The 21,936-nt window shown below is 40.7% G+C and overlaps 2 protein-coding genes across 13 annotated transcripts in view; one reads left to right on the top strand and one right to left on the bottom strand.

Moving 5' to 3' along the window:
* Positions 1–283: 283 nt before the first annotated feature.
* On the bottom strand, positions 284–10,660 carry RGS18 (regulator of G protein signaling 18). 2 transcript variants are annotated; one of them, XM_049807349.1, is made up of 5 exons: positions 10,341–10,660; positions 9,559–9,660; positions 5,951–6,015; positions 4,744–4,910; positions 284–2,259 (listed from the first exon to the last, which is right to left on the bottom strand). In XM_049807349.1, the coding sequence occupies exons 1-5, from the start codon at positions 10,457–10,459 to the stop codon at positions 2,005–2,007; spliced, it is 708 nt and encodes a 235-aa protein (XP_049663306.1). In that variant the 5' UTR covers positions 10,460–10,660; the 3' UTR covers positions 284–2,004. The 2 variants fall into 2 exon arrangements, with proteins under 2 accessions (XP_049663306.1, XP_049663307.1); XM_049807350.1 differs by having other exon boundaries at positions 5,951–6,012; positions 10,341–10,659.
* Positions 10,661–10,719: 59 nt separating this feature from the next.
* RGS4 (regulator of G protein signaling 4) overlaps positions 10,720–21,936 on the top strand; it is a 34,394-nt gene continuing 23,177 nt past the window's right edge. For 4 of the 11 annotated variants that reach the window (XM_049807355.1, XM_049807352.1, XM_049807357.1 and 1 more), the window contains exon 1: positions 12,107–13,016. The gene's annotated coding sequence lies outside the window, so the exon portion shown is untranslated. Of the gene's footprint in view, positions 13,017–14,533; positions 20,914–21,936 lie in introns of those variants that run through there. The other 7 variants (XM_049807359.1, XM_049807356.1, XM_049807354.1 and 4 more) reach the window with 7 other exon arrangements.

Below are 21,936 nucleotides of genomic sequence, written 5' to 3'. Positions count from 1 at the left end.
ACCCACACGCAAGACTTTGCAGCTGGCCTTGTTGAACTTTGTGAGGCCTTCCCAGGCCCACCTCTCGAGCCTGTCAAGGTCCCTCTGGACCTTGACAAATATATATGTACGTATATATATACTGACTCCAGCAATGAAATTGGGTTAGAAAGTTGCCTTTCACTACATTCACTTGTTCATGTGACACCTGTGACAATGACAATCGTGGTGTAGACTGTAAAAAACGGAGGCTGACAAGCTCCAAAGCTGCATTTGGTATCAATAAAGAGACTGAAATACAGTATCAGTGCTACTAAAAAGATTTGATTTATTCCTGAATCACTGTGCCCAGGTTCTAACAACTTACACAGTTAGAAATAGCACGTGCCTGGAGTTTTGGGATCACGGAAGGATAATGGAATAAATCATACCCCTCAGAGTTACAAATGTGATTCCTGTCTATTCCCCAGGTAAAGCTATGAGTTTGGAGATGGTGCCCAGGTCACTGCAGCTCAGCAGCGTTTCCTGGTGAATTTGGGTCTCTGTGCACAGTAACACTTTTGATTGAAATGGTAATGATTACAGCTAGTATTGAATTATAAGTGAAGTGAAGTCGTCACATTTTACTCATCAATGTACTAGTGATAAACTGAATCCTGACAACTTTTTAGGTAGTTCACTTCAGATTTATTGAAAGTTAATAAAGCAGACACAGAAACCCTCAGATCAAGCAGTTCATATATACCCTGAATTAGTAAAGAGTATAAAGTCCCATACTTACAAACTGCACCTCTTCACTTTGACCACTTACAGAAAGGGGAAGAAAAGGGAGAAAGCTTAAATTCCGTGCAAAGCGACTGAATATACAAGTCATAGTTACAGCTAAATCCTGCAGCCACTAGCTAAACTGAACCAATGTTTAAGATTTTAAGAATTGCCCCATGCTTTGAAGTATGATTGCATCAATTCTGATAGAAAAGGACAGGATAACTGCATATACTGACTATGAAAAGGATATGCGTGACTTCAATAATAAAGAAATAAAAGGGGAGATCTCTCCTTCCTCCTCTATAACCATAGTGAGTATATTAATGACTGGTAGAACTGAAGGTTATTCTACCTGAGTCCAAGAGATGTTAATTTTCAGATTCTTTCTCAAAATAAAAGGCAGAAAAAATTTAGAACAAAGTTTAGTAACAAAGTTGGTATATGATTAATACTTACAAATAAAAGTAGAATTTTTTTTTAATATATATATATATACACACACATATACATGACCTGATATTTAATGACACATATTGTGTTAAAATAGCACTCTCTCGGCCCTTTGTTGCTCCTCATTTGGTTGCAGAAAATTAGAATACAAGCATTTGATGGCAAAGATAATCTGTACAGCGTAACTTAACTACAGAGAAGAGACACATATAATATGAAAACAGCAGTACCCCCAAAAATTAAATAGGTATTCTTATGTTCCTCTTAAAATATGCAATAGCTAAATTTTAATTATGCAGTGGCTGTAGTTAAAATCCATGTAATTTACATTATACCAAATAATGTTCCTATGTGTTTTGCAGTATGAGAAAAAACCACAAATACTCTATGCTTAGTGTAGGAAATACTGCAGAAACATAAATATGTGCAAAGGCTAGGTATATAGATTCTAACTGTGATGAAACTCTGTCCTAAATAATACAGGCCCAAGATACGTGGTAGATACTATCAAATGGAATTTTATACAACATTTTTATGCAGGAAACTCAAATTTTTCCTCCAAATACGATTATAGCTCTTGCTTGAGTTTAAAAAAAATACTGTATGAAAACTTTACATGATGTGTCATGGCAATATGTTGCCTACATCTCTATAATAAATGAGATTAATCACCAGCTACAGAACTCTGACCTGGTATAAGTGCATGTAACTTTGCTTTCCACTCATTCACACCTGCTAAAGATTTGGATTTTAAAACACATGTGAGTTGCTGCAGTAGCTAGAATTTATGAGGGTTGAGTTTCCCTGCTACCAAACGGTAAAGTCTGGTCGTACACCCTGGAAATCACTGACAGTAAAAGATCGTGATCGTCTCCTAAGGGTAGGACGACTGGGATTTCTCCCCTTAACCAAATTTAAATAAGGATCAGATCTTAGGAAGCGTGGGTAGCTGTCTTGCTCCATCAGCCTGTAGACTGTGTTTTGTGCTGCATCAAAGGTGGTGATGATGGGCTGTTCAATATTCTGACTTGTGACTTCTTTGGTTTGAAAGTCCAAATTCACCTGGAGAATGAGGAAAAGTATATTTCTTTAATGTACATCCATGCATTTCTTTTGTTATTATCCATAGCAATGATACTGTACTCTGGTGAAAGTCTTTTCTGATAAGATGACCTTGAATCCCTGATACAATGAGATATTAATACCACAGAATTAGTATGTTCATGTTCAGTAATGGCTGTCAGAAAGTCTTCAAAGATCTGTCATTGGTACAATGGAAAACCAGTAAAATAGAAGATAAAGTTTGATGTTTGACTAAAAGAAACTTTATAATAGTGATCTTTGTATAGCTGCAGCTGTCAGGCTTTGCAACTAATTTGCAACTAATACAGAACTCCCTCCATTCTCATTTAGGATTCATGTAGAACTTTGTCTCATTAGACCATGTTAGTGAATATTTAAAATTTCTGGTTTCTGTGTAGAGTTTTTGTGGTAGGAAGGTGAGAAAACTCTAATAATTAAAAATATCAAAATTATTTTAATGGGTTTCTGGAAGCTTTAGATGGGAAAAGCATATCAAAATGATCGTTTCTTCCATGTGCTGTTGCATTCATCCTGGGAAGATTTAACTAGTTTAAGAATTTTATTAAAGTGTCAGGCACTGATTTAAGCATGCTATTTTGAAAAATAGGATAAAATACATTAAAAAATTGTTAATCCAGTCAAAAAGTGACTCCTATAATATGCTTTTTTTCCCCCCTCACTGAGATACACCTGCCATTTCCATAAAGCTAGTTAAAACAAATAGTTTAGATCTAAGAACTGAAGGGCAAATAAGGATGATAAAACGGTCCACTCATCAAACCTAAGATTTTATGATCCTATCAAACCGTACACTTAGAAATTTGTGTGTAAAAGAGCTCTGCTGGACAAGAAGTTAGTCAGAGAGAAGAGGCAAGTTCCAGAGCTGCGTGGTCTGAAATGAGATGCTGTTGGCTGGTCTCAGCTGCTCAGCTGAACCCAAGGAACTAAGTTTCACCAAAGCCAACTGCTTAAGGTGAACAACAGCACCCACGCTACGTGCACCAAATCAAAAGTATGACAGATAAAGAAACCGTTACATTACTCTTAGTCAAAGTACGACTTCCACACCCTGTCCCCTCCCTAGCTTTCCTCCTGCTCATTTTTTTGCTTACGTCAATCTCATAAGCGTTGACAGCATCAGCGCTTGATGCCCTACCATAACTGCTCATAGATCCATCAACTGGCAATGACAGGTTCTACCTCCAACAGCTCAGGGGGTTTCTTTTTATGTAAGGTCCACCCCAAAGACATGCAGCAGGGGAAGAAATAAAAAGGGACATGTCTTTCAAAGGTAATGTTTCCGAGGAAAAGCGGAACTTAATCTTGAATATAATCTATGGGTATTACAGGTGGAAATTGCACCATTTTGCAATCCTGCTCTTAAAATGAGAACTACACCTTTTTCACCCTTGCTACAGGGAAGTAGCAGTTAGTGTTTAACTTTTGCTATTGTGACAGATAAAAGAATACAGGGGAAAAGGAGCATTGGCAAGTGACATATTTGGTCTGCTCAAACTTGATAGAATTATAGGAAATTTTAAGTCCAAAAGACTTATTGAAGAGGCTGATTGTGATTTCAGTGAGAGTTCATCACCTCCCAACCTGTTCATGTCCTTCCTAGAGCAGGCAAAAAATTTTGCTTTTGCTCATTTATGAATCCTTTATAACAGGCTTCAGTAACATGAAGAAATTGTAAATATGAAAACTTTTTGCACTGTTATAGTAATATAAAAAGGCCTTAGTGTTGGTGAAGATTGACATATCAACATATTTTTGGGTATGTTACTGTCAGCACGTACAAAGAATATGCAATTAGATCTGGGGGGTGGAAAGAGGGGAAGGGTCAATCAAGAAAAGTCCATTCTTAAAACATAATTATTATTTTAAGGGATATGTTTAATTTAATAGTTTCTTCTAGTCTCTTTCAGTCTTGTGGCTTATTTAAAATAAAAGCTCCTCAATCTCAGTTATGTAATAATTTAATAGATAATTACTGGTTTAAGAGAAAGGGAGAATAAATCAGTTGTTCTGGAGGTAGTTTTACATAAAGACAGATAATACTTTTTCACAAATGCTAGCTGGTATGTCTCATTGCAGCTTTAACATTTAACATCACTATTTTTTCTTAAATATACCCTGTATATGTACATATATATCTCCTGGCTTTACAGAACATGAGGAATCTTTGATTCCTATGATATAATATTTAAACACATGCTCTACACTTAGAAGAGTAACATGGAGAGAGTATTGAAAGGACTATGGAGGACAGTGAGAATAATCTATGCAGTTGCTTCCAGATTTCCTTCCAGAGCTTTGACATTTAAGATACAGCCTTCTTAACGTCAGTGACTACATGATTAACTACTGCCCCTGCTTCTGGGCGTGCACTCCCTAAAAGCAGATTTCATCAGATGCATTTGTGTCAAATACTGTGTACAATGAAGAACGTTTTTACTATACCTCTTTTGGAGCATCTTTCTGTATGAATGTTTCATAAATGGTCTTAGCTTTTGGCAAAAGTTCATGTGCAGTTTTGCTTTTCTTGTAATCCTCGCAAGCTATCCAGAACTCGATGTTCTCCTCACTGAACTCAGTTTTCAGAAACTTTGTAAAGGCATCCAATCCCGCTACAGAAGGGAATGTTGAATTGCATTAAAAACCCATATCCTTATCGGATAGTTACTCTTTTCACACAGTCAGCACAAAATAGGTTATGCTCCCTTTGAATTACATCATGTTGTAGATAATAATTTTAAAATACATAAAGGTTTTAAAATAAGTGCAGTTCTTTCATTATGATCCTGAGTGCTGTAACTCCCATTACAGAATTCTCAGCATCTGTAAAAATTCACTACCAAGATCTCGTGAATTTAGAAATAGAAGCAATCAAAACATGTGGAGGTATGTGAAAGTGACAGACTTTATTCTGGCTGAATATCAGCCTAGGCTGACCGAAACACTATTTGAGTCTTTACTCATAAGTAGACTGTTGTCCAGTAACAATTTAAAATGAATGGCTTTTAGCATCTTTACAATTTGCTTTATCCTTTTGTTATTATGCTGAAGATATTTTCATTCCCAAGTATGCTTAATCTGTGGAAGAAATGCAATTGTATTGATGTCAATTGCTGAAGGAACAGATTTGAAAAGCACATAGTGTCCAGCACTGTAGTTGGATCATACGTGTGTCCCTCCAAAACGGAAGGAGGGACATAAGTGCATTTGATAATCATGTAAGCAACAGGCCCTGTCAAATGATGGCCAACAGTCCTATCACTGTTTTAGAAACAAACTGTATCAGAAGTGACAAAGTCTTTTCTTAAGTACATAGAACATGTTTTCATTTTTAAGGTTTGGTGTTCAGTCAGGAATATTTGAGCAGTATTCAAATGAAATTCTACTCTTTAGTGAAGGAACTCTTTGCTGCCTGTTATATTACTTTGTTCAATGAAATATGAAACTTAAAAGTTATGTTCAACTATTTTCAGTAGTTGACAGCATGCTATAGCCTAAGCATGGGAGCGAAGCAGAAACACGCGCTGCTATAAATGACCCATCGTACCTAGTTTAGGTAACTGCCAGGTCTATTTAAGTGCACAACTGGATTTTATAATTTTCCATCATTTTCCATCCTAACAGTCAGCACAGAGAGGAAAAAACTACTAACCTTTCTCAGAAAGCAGTTTGTCAAAAGATTCTCCCCATTTCACTGCTTCTTCAGGAGACACACTGCTTAAGAAACAAAGTGGGTTTGAAGAATTGGCATATTATGTATTTATGAAGCTGTTGTAACATGTGTTATCTGTTAATATTATTGCTCAGGACTGCTTCCCAAAGCCTTTGGTTAGATGACATCACTAAAGGAGCTCATTCTCTTAAGGACTTTAGAAACATTTGGCTTAATTTTTTTTCTGACATTTTTCCTGCAGAGTTGTACTTCTTCCCCCTGTTTAAAAAAACATCACAGCAGAGATTTTTCTCTTCAGTGTTTGTGTTGTGCTACTATCTTTAAGGGAATTGAGATCATGCTGTATGGTAAAATTCATAAGGGAACCAGGTCAGTCACCTATTTAAACTTCAAAAATACTCTTGCAGAGATGTGGTTTTGAATGCACTCGGTCTGAGGCTGTGTTACCACAGTCTATTTTTAATGAAATACGGGAAATTCTATAGCCTGAAGACAAAGTTGTAGCAATATGGTTTAGGTGATAGTCTTATAGGGTAATAGCACACATAGCCTGGTTTGTTTACCACAAAAATTTTTCAAATGTCATGTTATTCTGAGACACTGTGCTCCATTTATAAAATGCCACATATTCTTCATCAAATATGTCAAGTTGCACGTATTTTACTTTGATTTCAAATATTCTGCTCTAGAGAACAATGCAGAAAGGATAAAAGAATACCCTACTTCATTCACGCAAATACAATTTTGGAGAAACCCTTTTTTTGTTTTGTACAGATTAACCCTGTACACACACCTGGACAGTACTTTGATTTTTAGTAGACCAGAACTGGAGTAAGCCCAGAGATGAACTGTATCATGCTAGGACTAGGACTTAAGTTCTAAGCCTGAAAGTGAAGTCCATTTTTATCAGGTGCTTTATGAATATTAATATTTAGAAACATTTTTGTTCGAGGGCAAAGCACAATACACTAAAAGTATCACTAAGCAACTTCTCCAGGGTTAGTTGGTTAGAACAACTTCTTATGGACTGAACACTTTTTGGGTATGATTCCCCCCTCCCCACGGAGGCTTGCCGTTCTGTTGCCTGATTCACATAGTTTGGGTTCCCTTTGCAAAATCTGTAGGCACATGAAGTTTACATGAAAGGAAATTCCGGTCACTTTGGGAAGAAATTTAAGCCAGTAATGCTCCTGGTTTTGCAAAAAAATAAAAGGAGGATTATTTTTTTTTTGTTAAGAGGTGTCACATGTCTCCTAGCTGAAGTCATTGCTTTATAGGAATGAAACTTTTAACTAGGGGCAGACAAACAGTTCTTGAGAGGTACAAATACTGGAGAACTGAAATTCAAGAAATGAGCATAGGACGCAAAGTGGGGGGATTCTGGAGTCAGGGAACATGAGACCTCACTCCTTACAGAGTTTTTTAGTTATAAGAAGTACAAAAAGTGCAGTTCTCTGAACTGTGTGGACTTGTAAGTCTGGGAACAGTGGGTTCCTATAGTTACGGAAATTAATTTGGTTATAGTGAAAGATAAACCCTGATGACTTCAGACACAATATGCAGTCCACAACTGCACGGAATGCCAGAGAGGTTCTCTGCTGGGTTTGGAAACTCTTAGTGTGAATTTCTAGTTTTCCTTCAGGAACTGCATCAACCCAGTAGCCTCACAGATCCCCAACACCTGGGTGCAGCAATGAGCTACTGCAATAACAGACAGAAACCAAGATTTGTTCAGCTTTGCCACTTTCTAAAGATGAGAAGAAACTAATTAACAGGTTACAGGCATTTCCACTATCACCACACTATCCATGTGCAGTTTTTCATTAAATTATCTTTCTACTTACGTTAGCATCTCTGTGTGAAGAATGGAAATCATAAAAACTAAGTAAATCACTTAAATAATAAATCTCAAACTATTATTTCACTTTATTGTTTGAAGAACAGTAATTTTCTTTTTTTTTTTTTTTTCCATTTTTGCCAAAAATAATCTACACCTCTCTCTATATATATAGCGAGAAAGATCAGCAAAAATCTACCAGTTTCCTTTCCATACCACAAGAACAGCAGAATCCCTGTCAGTCAGGCACCTGGCTGACTGTAATGTGGTAAAAAGCAGTTGGCTGAGTGAAGAAGTGATAGTCTGTTAAAAGGGGAAAATTCTTCAGAGAATTATTTATCGCTATTGTATCTGCCTCTGAAAGTGCCTTTTCACAGATTACGAGAATGCATTGATGGCTGTGTACTTTGTATGAAATACCAGGGGTAATCAGCCACCCAATACTGTCTGCGTACAGGTGGCATGGAGGCTGTGCCTTCTTTTTTTAGATGCAATCTTAGCATGGTTTTACATGTCTGGAACCAAGAAACGGAAAAAGGGTGTTCTCAGCACTGTTTTACCTTTGTTCATCATTGCAATATCTTGTATTTCTGAGTGAACTGTAAAACCATTGAATTAAGGCTTCTGTCAGCAGCAAAACAAGAAAGAGAGAGAAAAAAAGAAAGTAATGAAGCCCCCCATGACCGTGGACTGGAAAGTCTTCCAGATCATGAGTACACCCTGTCATTTGGATGGGCATGATATTTGGACATGTGAGCAACAAACACTGCTTAATTATCCAGATGCATAGGTGCAGTTGTTTAGATACCCACTTCTCAGCCACTTTTTCATGGGTTCTAGAAACTGAGTTTGGGCCTTTATACAATTTCTACCATGTCTTCAGAATTAGTAAGGGCTGGTAGAAGGAGTTCTGGTCAAAGCAGGCACCTTGGTCCCAAAGATAGTAACTGCTTAAAGAAGGTTCATCAAGCTTAACAAGACAAAAGAGCATAGGAAGCACTGAAGTGTTCTGAAGTGATCTGTGATGGAAAGAAAGGGGTGGCTAATTTTTTACCCATGGAGTTGCAGTACTTTACGCATTCCTTCTTTTCAGCTAAGACCTACAAATGCAATTCTTAATATATCAGTGAGATCTTGGTAACTCACTGAAGTCAGGAACTAAACTCTTATTGAAGTCAACAAAAACAAGATTTTACTCTGCATCTTTATGAGAAATAGTATAACAGGGACAGTATTACAACAGTGTTTAAACAACAGTATCTAAATTTTGGAGACAAGAGTGTTTAAAAAATTACAGCAATTATTGAGGAAATAGGCATTCAGTACTTGACATGCATCTGGCATTTGTACATCACAGAATTCTTTGGAAAACCTGCTTTCCAAGGAGCTGTGTGATTTCCCTGTAAGCAGTAATTAGTCAGCTACATTTCTGACTTGATGCTTGCTCAATACAGTCAATGGACTAATAACTCTGTTGGCATGAGTAAAGGTTTAAACCTATCTGCAAGTGTATGGGGACCAATCTACATCTGGTAGTGTGAAAACACTAGTGGTGAGTTACCTTGATGCACACCAGATAATTCCATAGTGTTTGTATGCTTGGGTTAGATTGCTATTAAATTGAATAGATCTTGAAAGTGTTATCCTCTGCGAAGTCTGAATGCACACGCACAAATGCAGGAAACGTTCTGAGTCACACAGGCACTTCCTGAAAGGAATCCCCACCAGCTCAGTCTTTTATAATGCTTACCTTGCCGCTTTTGTCAAGCTTCCAGGTTTACCAAGATGATCACCTTCATGGAATTCAGATTTCTGCAGGAGAAGGCTCAGCCTATTCCTCTTCTGCTTAGCTCTACAACAGATTTAGGGTAGCTTTTCAAGCAACCTGGTTGAAAGTTGGGGGTTTACCCTCAAATATTTCCTTTGACTAATATATTTGCTTCTGCATCATAGATCCCCCTATGTTCACTTACAGTAATGTTGATGTTACTTCTACATATATTATTCACATTAATGATTTTTTTTTCTTTATAGCTTAGCACAAATTTACATATGAAGCACTGACAAAGAGAAATGGAAATCTTTTCATTTTCAGTATCTTTTTCATTTATTTTAAAGATAGGAGGGTGAGATTTCACATTAGAGAACATAAACGGTTGGCTCAGCATATTCTACTTTTAATGTTTTGCAAAGAAAAAGGAAGTATTGCTTTGTGTCATTTGAAATTTCTAAAAAGAAACTTTTCCGGATCATATTCAGGCTTTAAAGAAGCATTTCTCAGAACTTCTTGAAACCTCCCTTTCCTCTTTTCTTAGTTTATTGTTTCATTTGTTTCTTCTTCTTAAAAAATATTTCCACGATGAATTAATATCTTACGTATACAATTACTGGGATTGCAGTTCATGAGTTTTCATATATATATAAGTAAAAAATAATATGATCTGTGCCCTACGTTCTTACCCACAAGCTATGTTAGAAGAATCCTCTACATAAACAGAACACTCAGAGTGTCAGCATGACCTTAAAACTTACCCAGGCTTGCTTGCTTGATGTGGCTCTTCTTTAATTGTTGATTTCATGACTTTGTAATAGGATTTATCCTTTGAAGCAGAAATGTTTAGTTGGGGGAATAAAAGAAGCGGGTTCTCCATCTTCCTCTACCAAAGCTTCACAGTTTCAGAAAATGTTTCTTTTACTTCCTTACAGCAGTTGCATCTGGCGAAACCGAGGTGCTCGGGAGGGCTCTCACATGCTGTATTGGGCTGGGTTGCCCCCAACTGGCTGTTGAGCAGTTTCCAGAGCAGGTAGTGGGAAGAAGGAGGTTCTCCACCTTCACTGCCACTGCAGCTGCAAGTACACCGGACTTTATGTGGGGTTCTGGTTTTACAGTCGTCATTTAGGGAAGTGAGATTGCAGCTTTGCAAAATGGCCGTTGATAATCCAGACAAACACGGCTATCAACGGAGAGCAACTCCTGGGTTTCTGCTTGTGGAACTTGGTATTTTACTAGACTTAGGCTGACGCCATCATTTTCCCCCAAACACCTGTGAGAAGTGTACATAGTTTCTCTAAAATGAACTTTAATGAGAAGAATTTTGCATAAAATAACATATAACATTGTCTTAAGCTCTTAGAAGAACTTCTAACTGACCTTAAACTGCCCTCTACAGCCTCAAGTGCCATATGCTGGACACAACAAAATCAGTTCTACCTACAGAATGCTAACTTGAAACTCGGGGTTTCTCACAGTCTCCTGCAAGTGCCAGATGAAGCTGTGTTGATCAGATATTTTGTAAGCGGAGATTTTAAATTTTGCACCATTTTTCAGAAATGATGAGCACCTACTTCTAATGCCAAGTTTGTCCACTTAAAACTCCTCCTTTATCTTTTATATCTGTGGCTTTATTTTCATTTACGATCTCCCAGCTAGGATAAAATGTCTTTAGTTCAGCACAAAAATTTGTGATTTTTTTTTTTACAGTAAATAACCAAAAATTTCTCGTTTCAATTTACATAATGTAAAATTGTATTAAGTTTTTAAGTTGATCATCACAAATTACTTCTTCACATACAAGCTTGATATCAATTAAGTTTCTTGTTCTTAAGTATAATTTGCATTGAAGATGTCATAGGAAAAATACATCTACCAACAAAATCCATTCAATGTTAGCTGAATAAGAGGCTGGAAAAGATTAAAATTATGCAATAGTTAATTGATTAGGAATTAAATAGCTTTCCTTTTTTAATGCCAATGTCTCATTTTGATTGTTCAGGTAAGACACTGAGCCCTGTGGAGAAGACATGACCTCATCACCTTCCCACAATTTTTCACCCATTATGTGTATATAATACTGTCTGTGTTCATCCGCCATCATTTTATTACCTGGTGATTTCAGTTCCTGAAAAATATTGTTAATTGTAGCCTCGATAGTTCATATAAGCTGATTTAAGAAAGATTTGCAGCATGAAACGCCACTCAGAAGTGAATTATGGTTGCCTTGCTACTATACCATGTAACTTATAGATGGAAATGACCTGATATGTCACCTCTTTCAGCACCCACCAACAATGGGCTCTCCCCAGCATACATCTGAATGGCTTGTCCAATCTTAAATGACACTAAAGCAATGGGTGTTATGTCTTAGATGTTTGAAATATTACTGTACTATACTCTGACAATATTATCAGTCCCAAATGCAGCAATGTGCTGTGCATCTCCTGAGAATTCATCTGGAAATTTTTTTTTTCTTTCTTTTTTGGGGGGTGAAAGGGGGGAGGAAGGGAATAATTACAAACAATCTCTTCTTTTTTTCCACCCCTACTTTTTTTTCCCATTAATAGAAAGCTAATATTAAATCCAGGCCCTGAAGTAGCCAAATTGCATCAAAGCCAGTCTGTGTTTTGTCAACGATGGTGCTGGTGCTAATAAGTATTTCTGGTTTGCACTGCAGGCTACAGTAGTTATAGCAACGGTATTAATGACCCTGTAAATGCTTCTGGGCCGTTTTGTATACTGCAAGATGATGATATAGAAAATGACTATGTTATTTTAAGCCAGAAAAGCAGACCCAGAATATTACGTTGATGACATGACTAGAGACCTAGAAAGCTCTAAAGAAATTTGGGATGAGAACCAAATGTCTTGATTCCCAACCATTTCTCTAACCACTGAAATGTATTCAGAAATCTTTTGAGAAGGAGACTAGTGATTTTTAAGCCCTCAAATCAAGATAATCTCTGCAAAGTCAGAGCAATATTTTCTTAATGGTTTATTACTTATAGAAAAGAATAAATATATTTCTTCAAGAGCTTTCATAGTTAGATGAATAGAATATGTATTTGCAAAACAATCTTTATGTGACAAAAAAGCAAAAATTAATACATCACAAAGTGCAGGAAGTTCCTTGACGTGATGTCACAGCTGATGATCAAGTCATGCTTGACTTGTGTAGACCCAATAGCTGCCCTCTGTGAAAGGAATATTGATTGATACTATTAGCAATAAGGATATTGTATTATACACCGAATATGACGTATTTCTTTTTTAAAGGTAAGCGCTGAAAGACTCAGACTTTCAATTCAGCTGAATAGAAGTGAAGCCCTGATTGAGTGGTTCAGCTCAGCACAAAGAACTAGAGCACAATGAGGAGTTCTCCTTTGTTAGTAATCCCACCGCACCTCTCTTCAAGCTATTTTGTTACTTGCCAGGTAAGTGTAAACTTTGCCTCCTTTATGTCTATGCTCATGTTCTAGCACTGCCCGGGCTCCTCCACAACTGAGCTCCACCATTGTTTCTTATTCAAATCCAACTCTGCCAGTATGGCTTTTGTGAGTTGTTTGGTTTAGTTTCTGCTGAAAGGAAGCAATATTCATCTTTGTGGGAAGAGAAAAAAAAAAAAAGGCAACACAGTCTCTTTACTGTCCTGTGAAAAATAAACATGAAAGAAACTTCACTGAAGAGCATGGGCTGAAAAGATGTATTTCCATATTTCTCTTTCTTTTTCCTGTAAAGGGATTCAGGAGTTGAAAATTAAAATAAAGTGTTTGAATTAATTTGGCTTCAATAAATAATTCTGCTTTTCAGTAACTTCTTAACAATTTATCACTCCTCAATATTTATGTTGATTATTCCTTATTGGAAACCATAATTGGACCTACAATTTAATAATGATATGATCCAACATATGGGTTTTTCTCTTTTTCTTCAGACAAAAACCCACATTTTTGCTTCATGAAGTAATATCAAAAGGAAAATAGTTGTATTGTAAATCTCAAGTAGAGGAGCTTGCAGTCTGCTAATTCAGTGAATTTCTTTAGTGGTGCACTTAAAAGTTTTATCCTTCTGCAGGAACTTGGCATGTGGGATACTTCAGAGTTAGTGGAAAAGAAGCATTATAACGTCTACACAGAGTTCCCATTATAAAACCCTCTTTTGTTGCTGCTGTTTAAAAGGAAGGAAACAAAATTGCATTGTTTCAGATAGGGATCACTGACAACAGGAACGTTAACACTTTGCACTCGGGGTCTGTAGGTCCTGTCAGCCAGGGATCTCAAAAGAATTTTGTAAGGCATCCGTGATGACAACTCAGGCGTGGTGCAGGCTTGAGAATCTTTGTAGCTTCAACAGAACTTCTGCTGTGGAAAATGTTTACATCTGTGCTAAACTAAATTTATTTATTTTTCTTTTGAAAGGTCAAAATAAGAAAGTGAGTCTGCAAAGTTCTCAGCTGTATTCATTTCCTGCCTGCCTCATGGTTATATGGCCAGCATCTCTGATTAGTTCTATTTACATATTACATCTATCACTGTCACAATTAATCTAAAGGAAGCTGGTTTCTCAGTTGAACCACTCAGTGTTTACAACTAGCTCTCCACAAGTGTACAGCAATGACATCAGTGCTCATTAGACAACTGCGTTTTAATGACCAGCTTCCGGAAGTGCTCACCTAGGACAGTCACACACATTTTAAAATGTGTTTTTTTTAGTGTGGTATTCACAGGAAATGCTGAAGGCAGGAATGTACTCTAAATCCTGCCCAAAATAACCTACCGGATTTATTTCAGTCCTACAGAAACCCAGAGGGATTCCTCACATGACAACCTGCTTTTTTTCGAAGAGGAAGATTTTAGCAATCCATGCTAAGTGCAAGAAACAGCAAGTACTGGGCTGAGTGTTTTCTGGTCCTTCTGTGAAAGGTGTGGGAGAACAGAATGGAGAGGGTGTGGGAGAACAGAATGGAGAGACGATCAGGCAAGAGGGCTGTGACTCCTGGTCCACTGAATATTAGCCATGAGATCAAACTCCCTGCAGCAGACAAGGGAATAAAATCTGTTTTACATCAGAACTGAGTCTGCTATCACTGAGCTACTGTGTGGTTTCAGCAGAGCCCTCATGCTGGATGTCAGTCATGTCCTCACTCGGCTTTTCCAGATTCCAGAATATCTCAAGGATGCTGCAGCACAGGTTGAACTACTACGTCAGGCATTGTCAGTCCTCCGTAATGCAGAACTAGGGAAGCCATAAGGAACATTTCATATTAAAAAGGCAGCTCTGCAGTGAACAGGGCTACCCCAGAGCTGGGAGAGCACTCAAAACAGGTTTGGAAGGTCACACCTAGGTATTTAGGATGAAACTAGGCAGGACCTAAGAGCTTAGGTTCTACTGTAAAGCTGCCCTTGATGGCTGCAGTGTTGCAGCATGTGCTCCCTCAGTACAATACCGAGGCACTGATACAGGTAGACCTAATACTGCCTATTTAAAGCACAACTAAAATTTCCGCAATAATACTTTCTTCAGCTTATATGTTATTATATTTTATTCACTGTTACTTCTTCCTGATAGTACATTGTTCTGATGTCCTGAGTTAGCTGACATAAATAGTTCTAGCTTTTACAAATTAGTATGGTGGATTGCTCATCACAGCTGTAAAAAAATTGGTACCAAACAACTAAAAAATTAGTCTCTCAATCCTCACTAAATAGATATATGTATATAAATATATTATCTTCTAAGTCTGTCAAAAGAAGACAGCGTCTTAAGATTTTAAAGCTCCCAGTCACTTTGATTTTTCTCTTCAGTAATTACCCAAAGAAGTTCACTACTAAAATTAGATATAACTTAATAATAATTCCAGGTCAAATTTGAATGAATATGACATCTTCAGAATGACAGAGAAATTTTCCAGGAAGGTTCAACTATTTTTTGAGGATTGAGAAAAGTTGTATTCTAAAAGACAAGCTGGGGCAGTTTTATTTCCTAGACAATGAAAGTTTTGCAGTACTAGTTTCCTTTTCCTCCTCCCAATCTGTTATAAATCTTCTCTTATGAGGAGGCTGGCTTCAAGGTAGGGACGCTCATTGTCAGCATTCACTGGCCAGTCATAGTCTCTTGTCTTCTTAACTAATACCAGAATTTCCAATAAAAGTCATCGGTTATCAAGCATCAGGGTAACACTGGCTTTCCCAAAACTGCCATCCAGTTTCTTCTTCAGATTTGCAAGAACCCTTAAGAAAAGCTTGCTGGTTTGCCTAACACAGTAATATGCTGAGGGCTGTGAATCTTAGTTAGCCTTCAGAAAAGCTTCAGGCATAGCAGAGGTAAAGCTCTGCTCTAGTAAAGTACTTATGCGTATGTTTAATTTCAGTCATGCAAGAAAGCTTACCCAATGAAATTTGCTGTGTTGGATTGGAGACTACGTGATCTGGCTAAGATCTGAGACATTTTGGGATGCAGCAGATGTGAGCAGCAACATAAGAAAGAATTGAACCCACTCTGAATGCTAGGCAGCAGTATGGATCTTATGGATTCCTCACTGTCACCCTTGCTGTCATGTTAGTGACAAAAGACCTCGCCACTTGGGCACTATCCATTTCTCAAATTTTTCTGGCTTTTAGCCCAAGTCATTACATGCTTCATTATTACGGTTTTGATTTGACACAGTCCTTAGCTTTTGCAAATGTTGACATTGGCAACCTGTGGTTTTCACACGAGCATCTAAACCAGATTCTCATCAGATTCGATCTGCTGCTCTTGTCTTTCTCATCCGAGTTTCTCTGTCCCATCTAGAATAACTGGAATCACAAAAATAAGTTTTGCAAAGCTTGCCAAAAATACTTCCTCAAAACAGAGGAAATGTGGTATTTGCACTTTCAGTATGCACACCAGGAAGCAAGCTATTCTAGTCTCTCTGCTCCAGTATAAACAGGTGATCATTTATCAGGTTATACTGTTAATTCGATAAATATAAAACCTGTAATAATTTTGATATCACTGTGGTCACCAAATCTAGTACAAATGCTGCATTTCATCTGTTGCCAATCAGCCTAGATTGCCCGAGGATAGAAACTGCTGGTCTGAAACGTGTCCTTGTGGCATGTATGAAATAATTTCCATTTCAATTCACAGTGACCACAAGTCATTTTTTGTAATTCCTAGGGAAGGTCTGCAGACTGCTTTGCTCAGTCCACAAGTGCCTTTCAAAGTCTAACTTTAAAGACTGTCACTGAGGCCAAGTAAGACTTTTTTTTTTCTCCCCCAGAATGGCCTCCAAGTTTAAAATCTTTGCTTTCTGATGACCAAATTATGTCCCAGTCCTGACAGTGTTGATATATCTTCCCCAAAGGATGGAGAGCGAGAACAGCCACATGGGCTTCCAGGCCTTCCAGCGCCGAAATAAGGCAGCTCAGGTGATGGGTTGACAGTGCAATGGCCACGGCTGTCCTGGTGATCCCTCTATTGGAAAAATTCTGACATATCCTTTCTCCTTTCTTTCAAAAAAGGGGACATGAACAGCCCTGCTTGGAAATCAACATCCCAGGCGTTTTCCAGTCAATTCCAAAAGAGCTGTGCCCCAGAGCTGTGCACATCCCTCTGCTGCTGGTGCCTTCCTTTCCTTCCTTCCCTCCTTCTTCCTTCCTTCCTTCCTAACGCTGGGGTTTGTCTGACATGGTCCAGCTGAGGGGGGGCTGGTTTGGGTCGGTTCGGTTCAAAGTAGCAACATACACAGCAATACATTTTTAAGCACTAAAAAAGAATCAGTATAATAGTCTGATTTTTTGCAAATATTTTGCCTAGGAGGTTCTCCGGTAAAAGGAGTTCGTTGTTGGGGTTTTTTTCCAGGGAACACAGCGTCTGGGCTGGCCAGGCCTGCTTGCAGTGCAGGGCACAGGCTGAGGCGAGGCGATGGCCGCCGGGGCCGGCGGCGGAGGGTCAGAGCCTTAGCCTCCGCCACAGCAGTCGGCCGCCGGGTGTCGTTCAGCAGCACGCCATGGGGCCGTGTTTGCTGACAGGAACGGCGGTGAAAGCTCCGCCGGGCGGGGAAGAGCCGTCAGCGAGGCTCCATCTCCCGGCGTGCCGCGGACACAACATGGCGGCCCGGACGGCTCTGCCCTACGGTGAGGGGCGCCGGGACTACATCTCCCGGCACCCTCCGGGCAGGGCCCGCCCCGGGAGTGCGGAACCGCCGAGAGAGGCCGCTCCGCGCCCAGCGGTCGCTGCAGGGGCAGCTCCTGCCCCAGCCGGGGTCGGCTTGCGAAGCCGTCGCCCTGTGTTTGAGCACATGGCAGCGGTCTGCCTCTGGGCTGAGCCGGCGCTCCTCTTCCTTACGTGTAGTCACATCCTGACCTCTTGAGGATTTCCCCAAGGTTTAGAGCTGTCTCTGTGAGCAGGGCCAGACCTGCAGCCAGCAGAAGGACTAGCCAGCGAGAGTTGAATACAGCCAGGCCGCCCTGGGGCCAAGGGGGATACGCTCCGTGTGTCCATGATACAGCCATCGCAGACCTGTGCTGTGTCTCCTGGTGGGACAGTCGAGCGGCCTACGTGAGCGCACAGGCCCTGTGTTGACTCTTGCCCTGGCTTCGGGTCCAAACTTACAGCCCGTGTTCCCTGATGGTCTACCTTGTGAGCTATGGGAGAGCTCATATGTGAGGGAGGCCTTTCTGGTACCTTCAGTTTTGCTGTCTGGCTCACATCGACTCACCCCAGACACGTGCCACCATGTGAACTTCCTTGTCAGCTGCCTGGGGTGCAAAAGAGTTGCCCTCCTTGACTCTGCAAACTCAGACCATCAACCCTCGGTTTAAGATCATCTGTATCGGAGAACCCTTCTGTCCCTGCTGAGAATGACCAGGATGTTCTTATTACCAGGTCAGCCTGTACATTGCTGCTTCTACAGGATCTCCCGTATCTAGAGTTGGGCAATCATGCACCATTTTCCTGGTAGCCCTCTTCCAATGACAGCCCCATCAATAAGAAATCCCTGTTTGTGAAGAGGGCACGCACCCCGTTTATTTTTGTTTCTGCTACTTTCATGGCAGGGCTGTGCAGACGTGGCAAAAGACACAACTGCTCTCTTGATGTTTGCACCTGGGGTCATTATCTAGTAACTGAGTGCATGTAGGAACCTGCATAATCTCAGTTGCAAAAAAAAAGTGGACTGGGAGCTGAGGTCCTTTTCTGGCTTCTGAAGAATCATTTGACACTGCTTTGCCTCTGTGCTTTCCATGCAGTATTCATTTAGCTGGAGTGACTGTGATGGTTATCTGAGCGGAGCTGAAAACAGGGAACTCCAGCAAGCCCTTGGGGCAGAGCCAGAGCAGACACTTCAAAGTAAAACCCCAGGCTTAAGCCCATGACATGTGAGGGAAAGCCTTCTGTGCACAGGTGAGCCTCTGTAAAGTCCCACCCTGGCTCCTGCAAAACGTGCTTCTTTTCAGGTGACTTCTTTATCTGCACTTTCTGCTTGTCATCACTTGAGGGCAGTTAAGCTCATGTCAGGTCTTGCTCTACCTAAGTGTGATTTGATCAGATTTTAGCATTTTAGCTGTAAAATGATACAAACCCCAGTACAAGCAAGGGAAAACTCCTGGCTTTGGGGCTGGCTGTGTCTAGACTGTGCCAGGGAAGTTGTAGTTTGTTAATCACCGTCTTCCTGGGTGGGAGAGGATGCTCTCCCTTTGCTTGAATATTGCCTGCCTCAGCAGACCAGCTGATGCACCCTAAGATCATGAGTGCTAGATGTGAGACTATCCTATGGTATTTCTTGACACAGTCTGGCCTGCATAGGCCAGAAGTTGCCTGGCAAACAATGTTAGTCACATGAAAAAAGGGTTGTCCGGTGACCAATGTTCAGCTCTCAGTGTTTAATTGCAGCTGAATGCCACAGCGATAACAGGAGGCTGAGTAAGTCCAGCCAAAGTTAGTTTTTTGAAGAGGATGGAAATTTCTTATCTCTTGTCCCCAGTAGGAGTGACTCAGTGGCATTGTATGGACCCTGTGATGGGCATATGTGGACACAAGAAATGAGCACCAGAGCTCCCCAGATGGAGGGTCACAGGGTCCAAGAGAGAAGTCCAAGGTGTGTGTAGAGCAGTGAGCCTTCAGATCACAAGTGTGTGGTGAAAACCAACCCGAACAAAAGTGATGCTTAGTGGTGTCTGTCTACCCCATGACAGACACCCAGCTGACTGTTGCCTCCTTGCTGTCCTTCTGGCGGGCTGGCCGTGCCTTCTTCCTTAGGAGACATTGGAATTTTTCTCCTGAAATTTTTCTCTTCCTGCCTTAGCAGCTGTGAGCTTTGGGAACAGAGATGTGGGTGACAGATGCGCACAGCTCCTGTCCCTGGCCTTAGTGATCAACACTCTGAAAAAGTGTAAGGTGAAGTGGTCCAGTGTCATCTGAACTGACACGGAAAGAATAAGGAATATTGCTGTGGCCTTGCAAAGCTCTGAGTAGGCTAATTAGCCAGGGTGATGGCATGGCTAATTGGACAAAGCTGGGTGTGGTACTGGTACAGCTGTTTTGCTGGTCTATGCAGGGAGGAAGCCTTCTTGATTGCAGTTAAACTATTTCTAGGTCCTCCCTAATGTGCCTGGTTGTGATTTCCTTTTGGTGGGACCAGATGCCACCTGATCCGTAGAAAGGATGCAAGACATGAAAGCTGTCCTTGCTTTGCGTGAGTATTGGACCAGATGGGTCCTGACTCCCAGCCTCAGTTACTCTGTGATTCTGAACCAAAGGACGCAAGAGTCTCCGCCAGTGCAAACAAGCCAACTAATTGTCCCTAGTGAACTAGAAAATTGTAAACACCATTGATCTTTGGCTCAGTCCAGCATAGCAACTGAGGGAGTTGTACCTTGGACTCCCCACCAGTTTGCTCTGGGACACACTTTCCAGGGGCTGCAGGTCCCTGGTACGCGGGGGAATGTACACAGCTCTGCCTGGACCAGGTGCTACAGCTGCTGCTACTGTGTCTGATTAATCAGCAAAGAAGCATGTTTCAGAGAGCAGCTGTTGAACAGAAATCATGGAGAGTCATTTAGCTAAAGTTAAAGCAGAATCAAAATGTAAAGCATTTGCCAAAGCAGATGTTTTGCTGCTGGCAGGGCTCTGCTGTGCACACCAGCAGTGGGCAGTCAAAGTCCATTGTAGTGTCCTCCCAGGGTCCACCCTGCACCTGCAACCCAGCAGACAGGGGAAGGCAGAAGTTTTGCCTCGCGTCAGAAGCTAGACTTCCCCTTAGTCTCAGCACTGCCCTGGAAACCAGCACCTGAGTGGAGTCTGCAGACCAGGTAGAAGCTGGGAAAAAGGTTCAATGTACGGAAGATGGTAAAGCACTTTTGATTTATTTTCTGAGATAGATGAGATCACTTCTTCCCACCGTGTCATAGTCCTGGGCTCTTGTATTTTTCATGCTTCATTACAAGTGTTTGTAATTATATGAGTGGCTTCAGAGGCCAATTAAGCCTTCATTTGGAGGCTGCTCTGGATGCTGGAAGCCCTCCATTAGCCTGGGTGTCTGCCAGGGAAAAACACTACATTGTCTTTAACAACTGGACCAGCTTCTATCTGCTTAATGTTGATTTTCCTATTAAGTTCAGCTAATACTTTTCTAATTGTGTGAGCTGGGCCTGAAGCCAGGCCGGGTGACTTTTGCCATCTGCTTCTCAGGCTGAATCAGAGATGAGCAAAACCCTTGCAAACACTTCACTGCGCACGTGTTCAGTCACATCTAAACAGCGGCTGTTCTTCCCAAAACTGACTCAGGCTTTTATTTGTGCCCCCCGTGTTGCTTCCCAAGGCAAGTCCCACACAGTCAGGAGATGTGGATACTAGAGAGCATGCTCACTGGAGCACTGGGGGACTGGCATTGCATGCAGCTTACCCCATGAGGTGCCAGAAAAGATGGCATGGAAATCAAAGGCCAGCCCATATCTCTGCTTGTGGATGAGCCACAGACCAGGAATTATTCCATGGGTTCTTTGAGGCAGATGGTACAGTACAAACTGCCCAGGAGGGGGTATTTACAAATGGAAGGACTTGTTATATCCACGGGTCTGGGCATTCACATGGCATGGAAGGGAAGACACTAACACCATGGTGGGGTAGGAGATCTCAGCCACCATTTTCAAGCAGAGTGCTTAGGGATGCCATTCATCTGCTGTGAATCTGTTACGAGAGGGTGGTATGACAAACCTACTAGACCAGGCGCTTCTCACTGTGGTTGAGGCAGAGGTGTGATGTGGACCACCTCTACTCCCACTGCCTAACTGGAGAGGTACCACCTGGCTGCGGGCTGGGCATCTCTGTCCAGGAGCTGGTTCTGGAAGCCTTAAGGAAAGATGGGATTTT

This window comes from Accipiter gentilis, chromosome 8 (genome assembly GCF_929443795.1).
Source record: "Accipiter gentilis chromosome 8, bAccGen1.1, whole genome shotgun sequence".
In the NCBI taxonomy this organism is placed as follows: Eukaryota; Metazoa; Chordata; class Aves; order Accipitriformes; family Accipitridae; genus Astur; species Astur gentilis.
The sequence above is the reverse complement of the archived record's forward strand: the minus strand, read 5'-3'. Positions and strand labels throughout refer to the sequence as shown.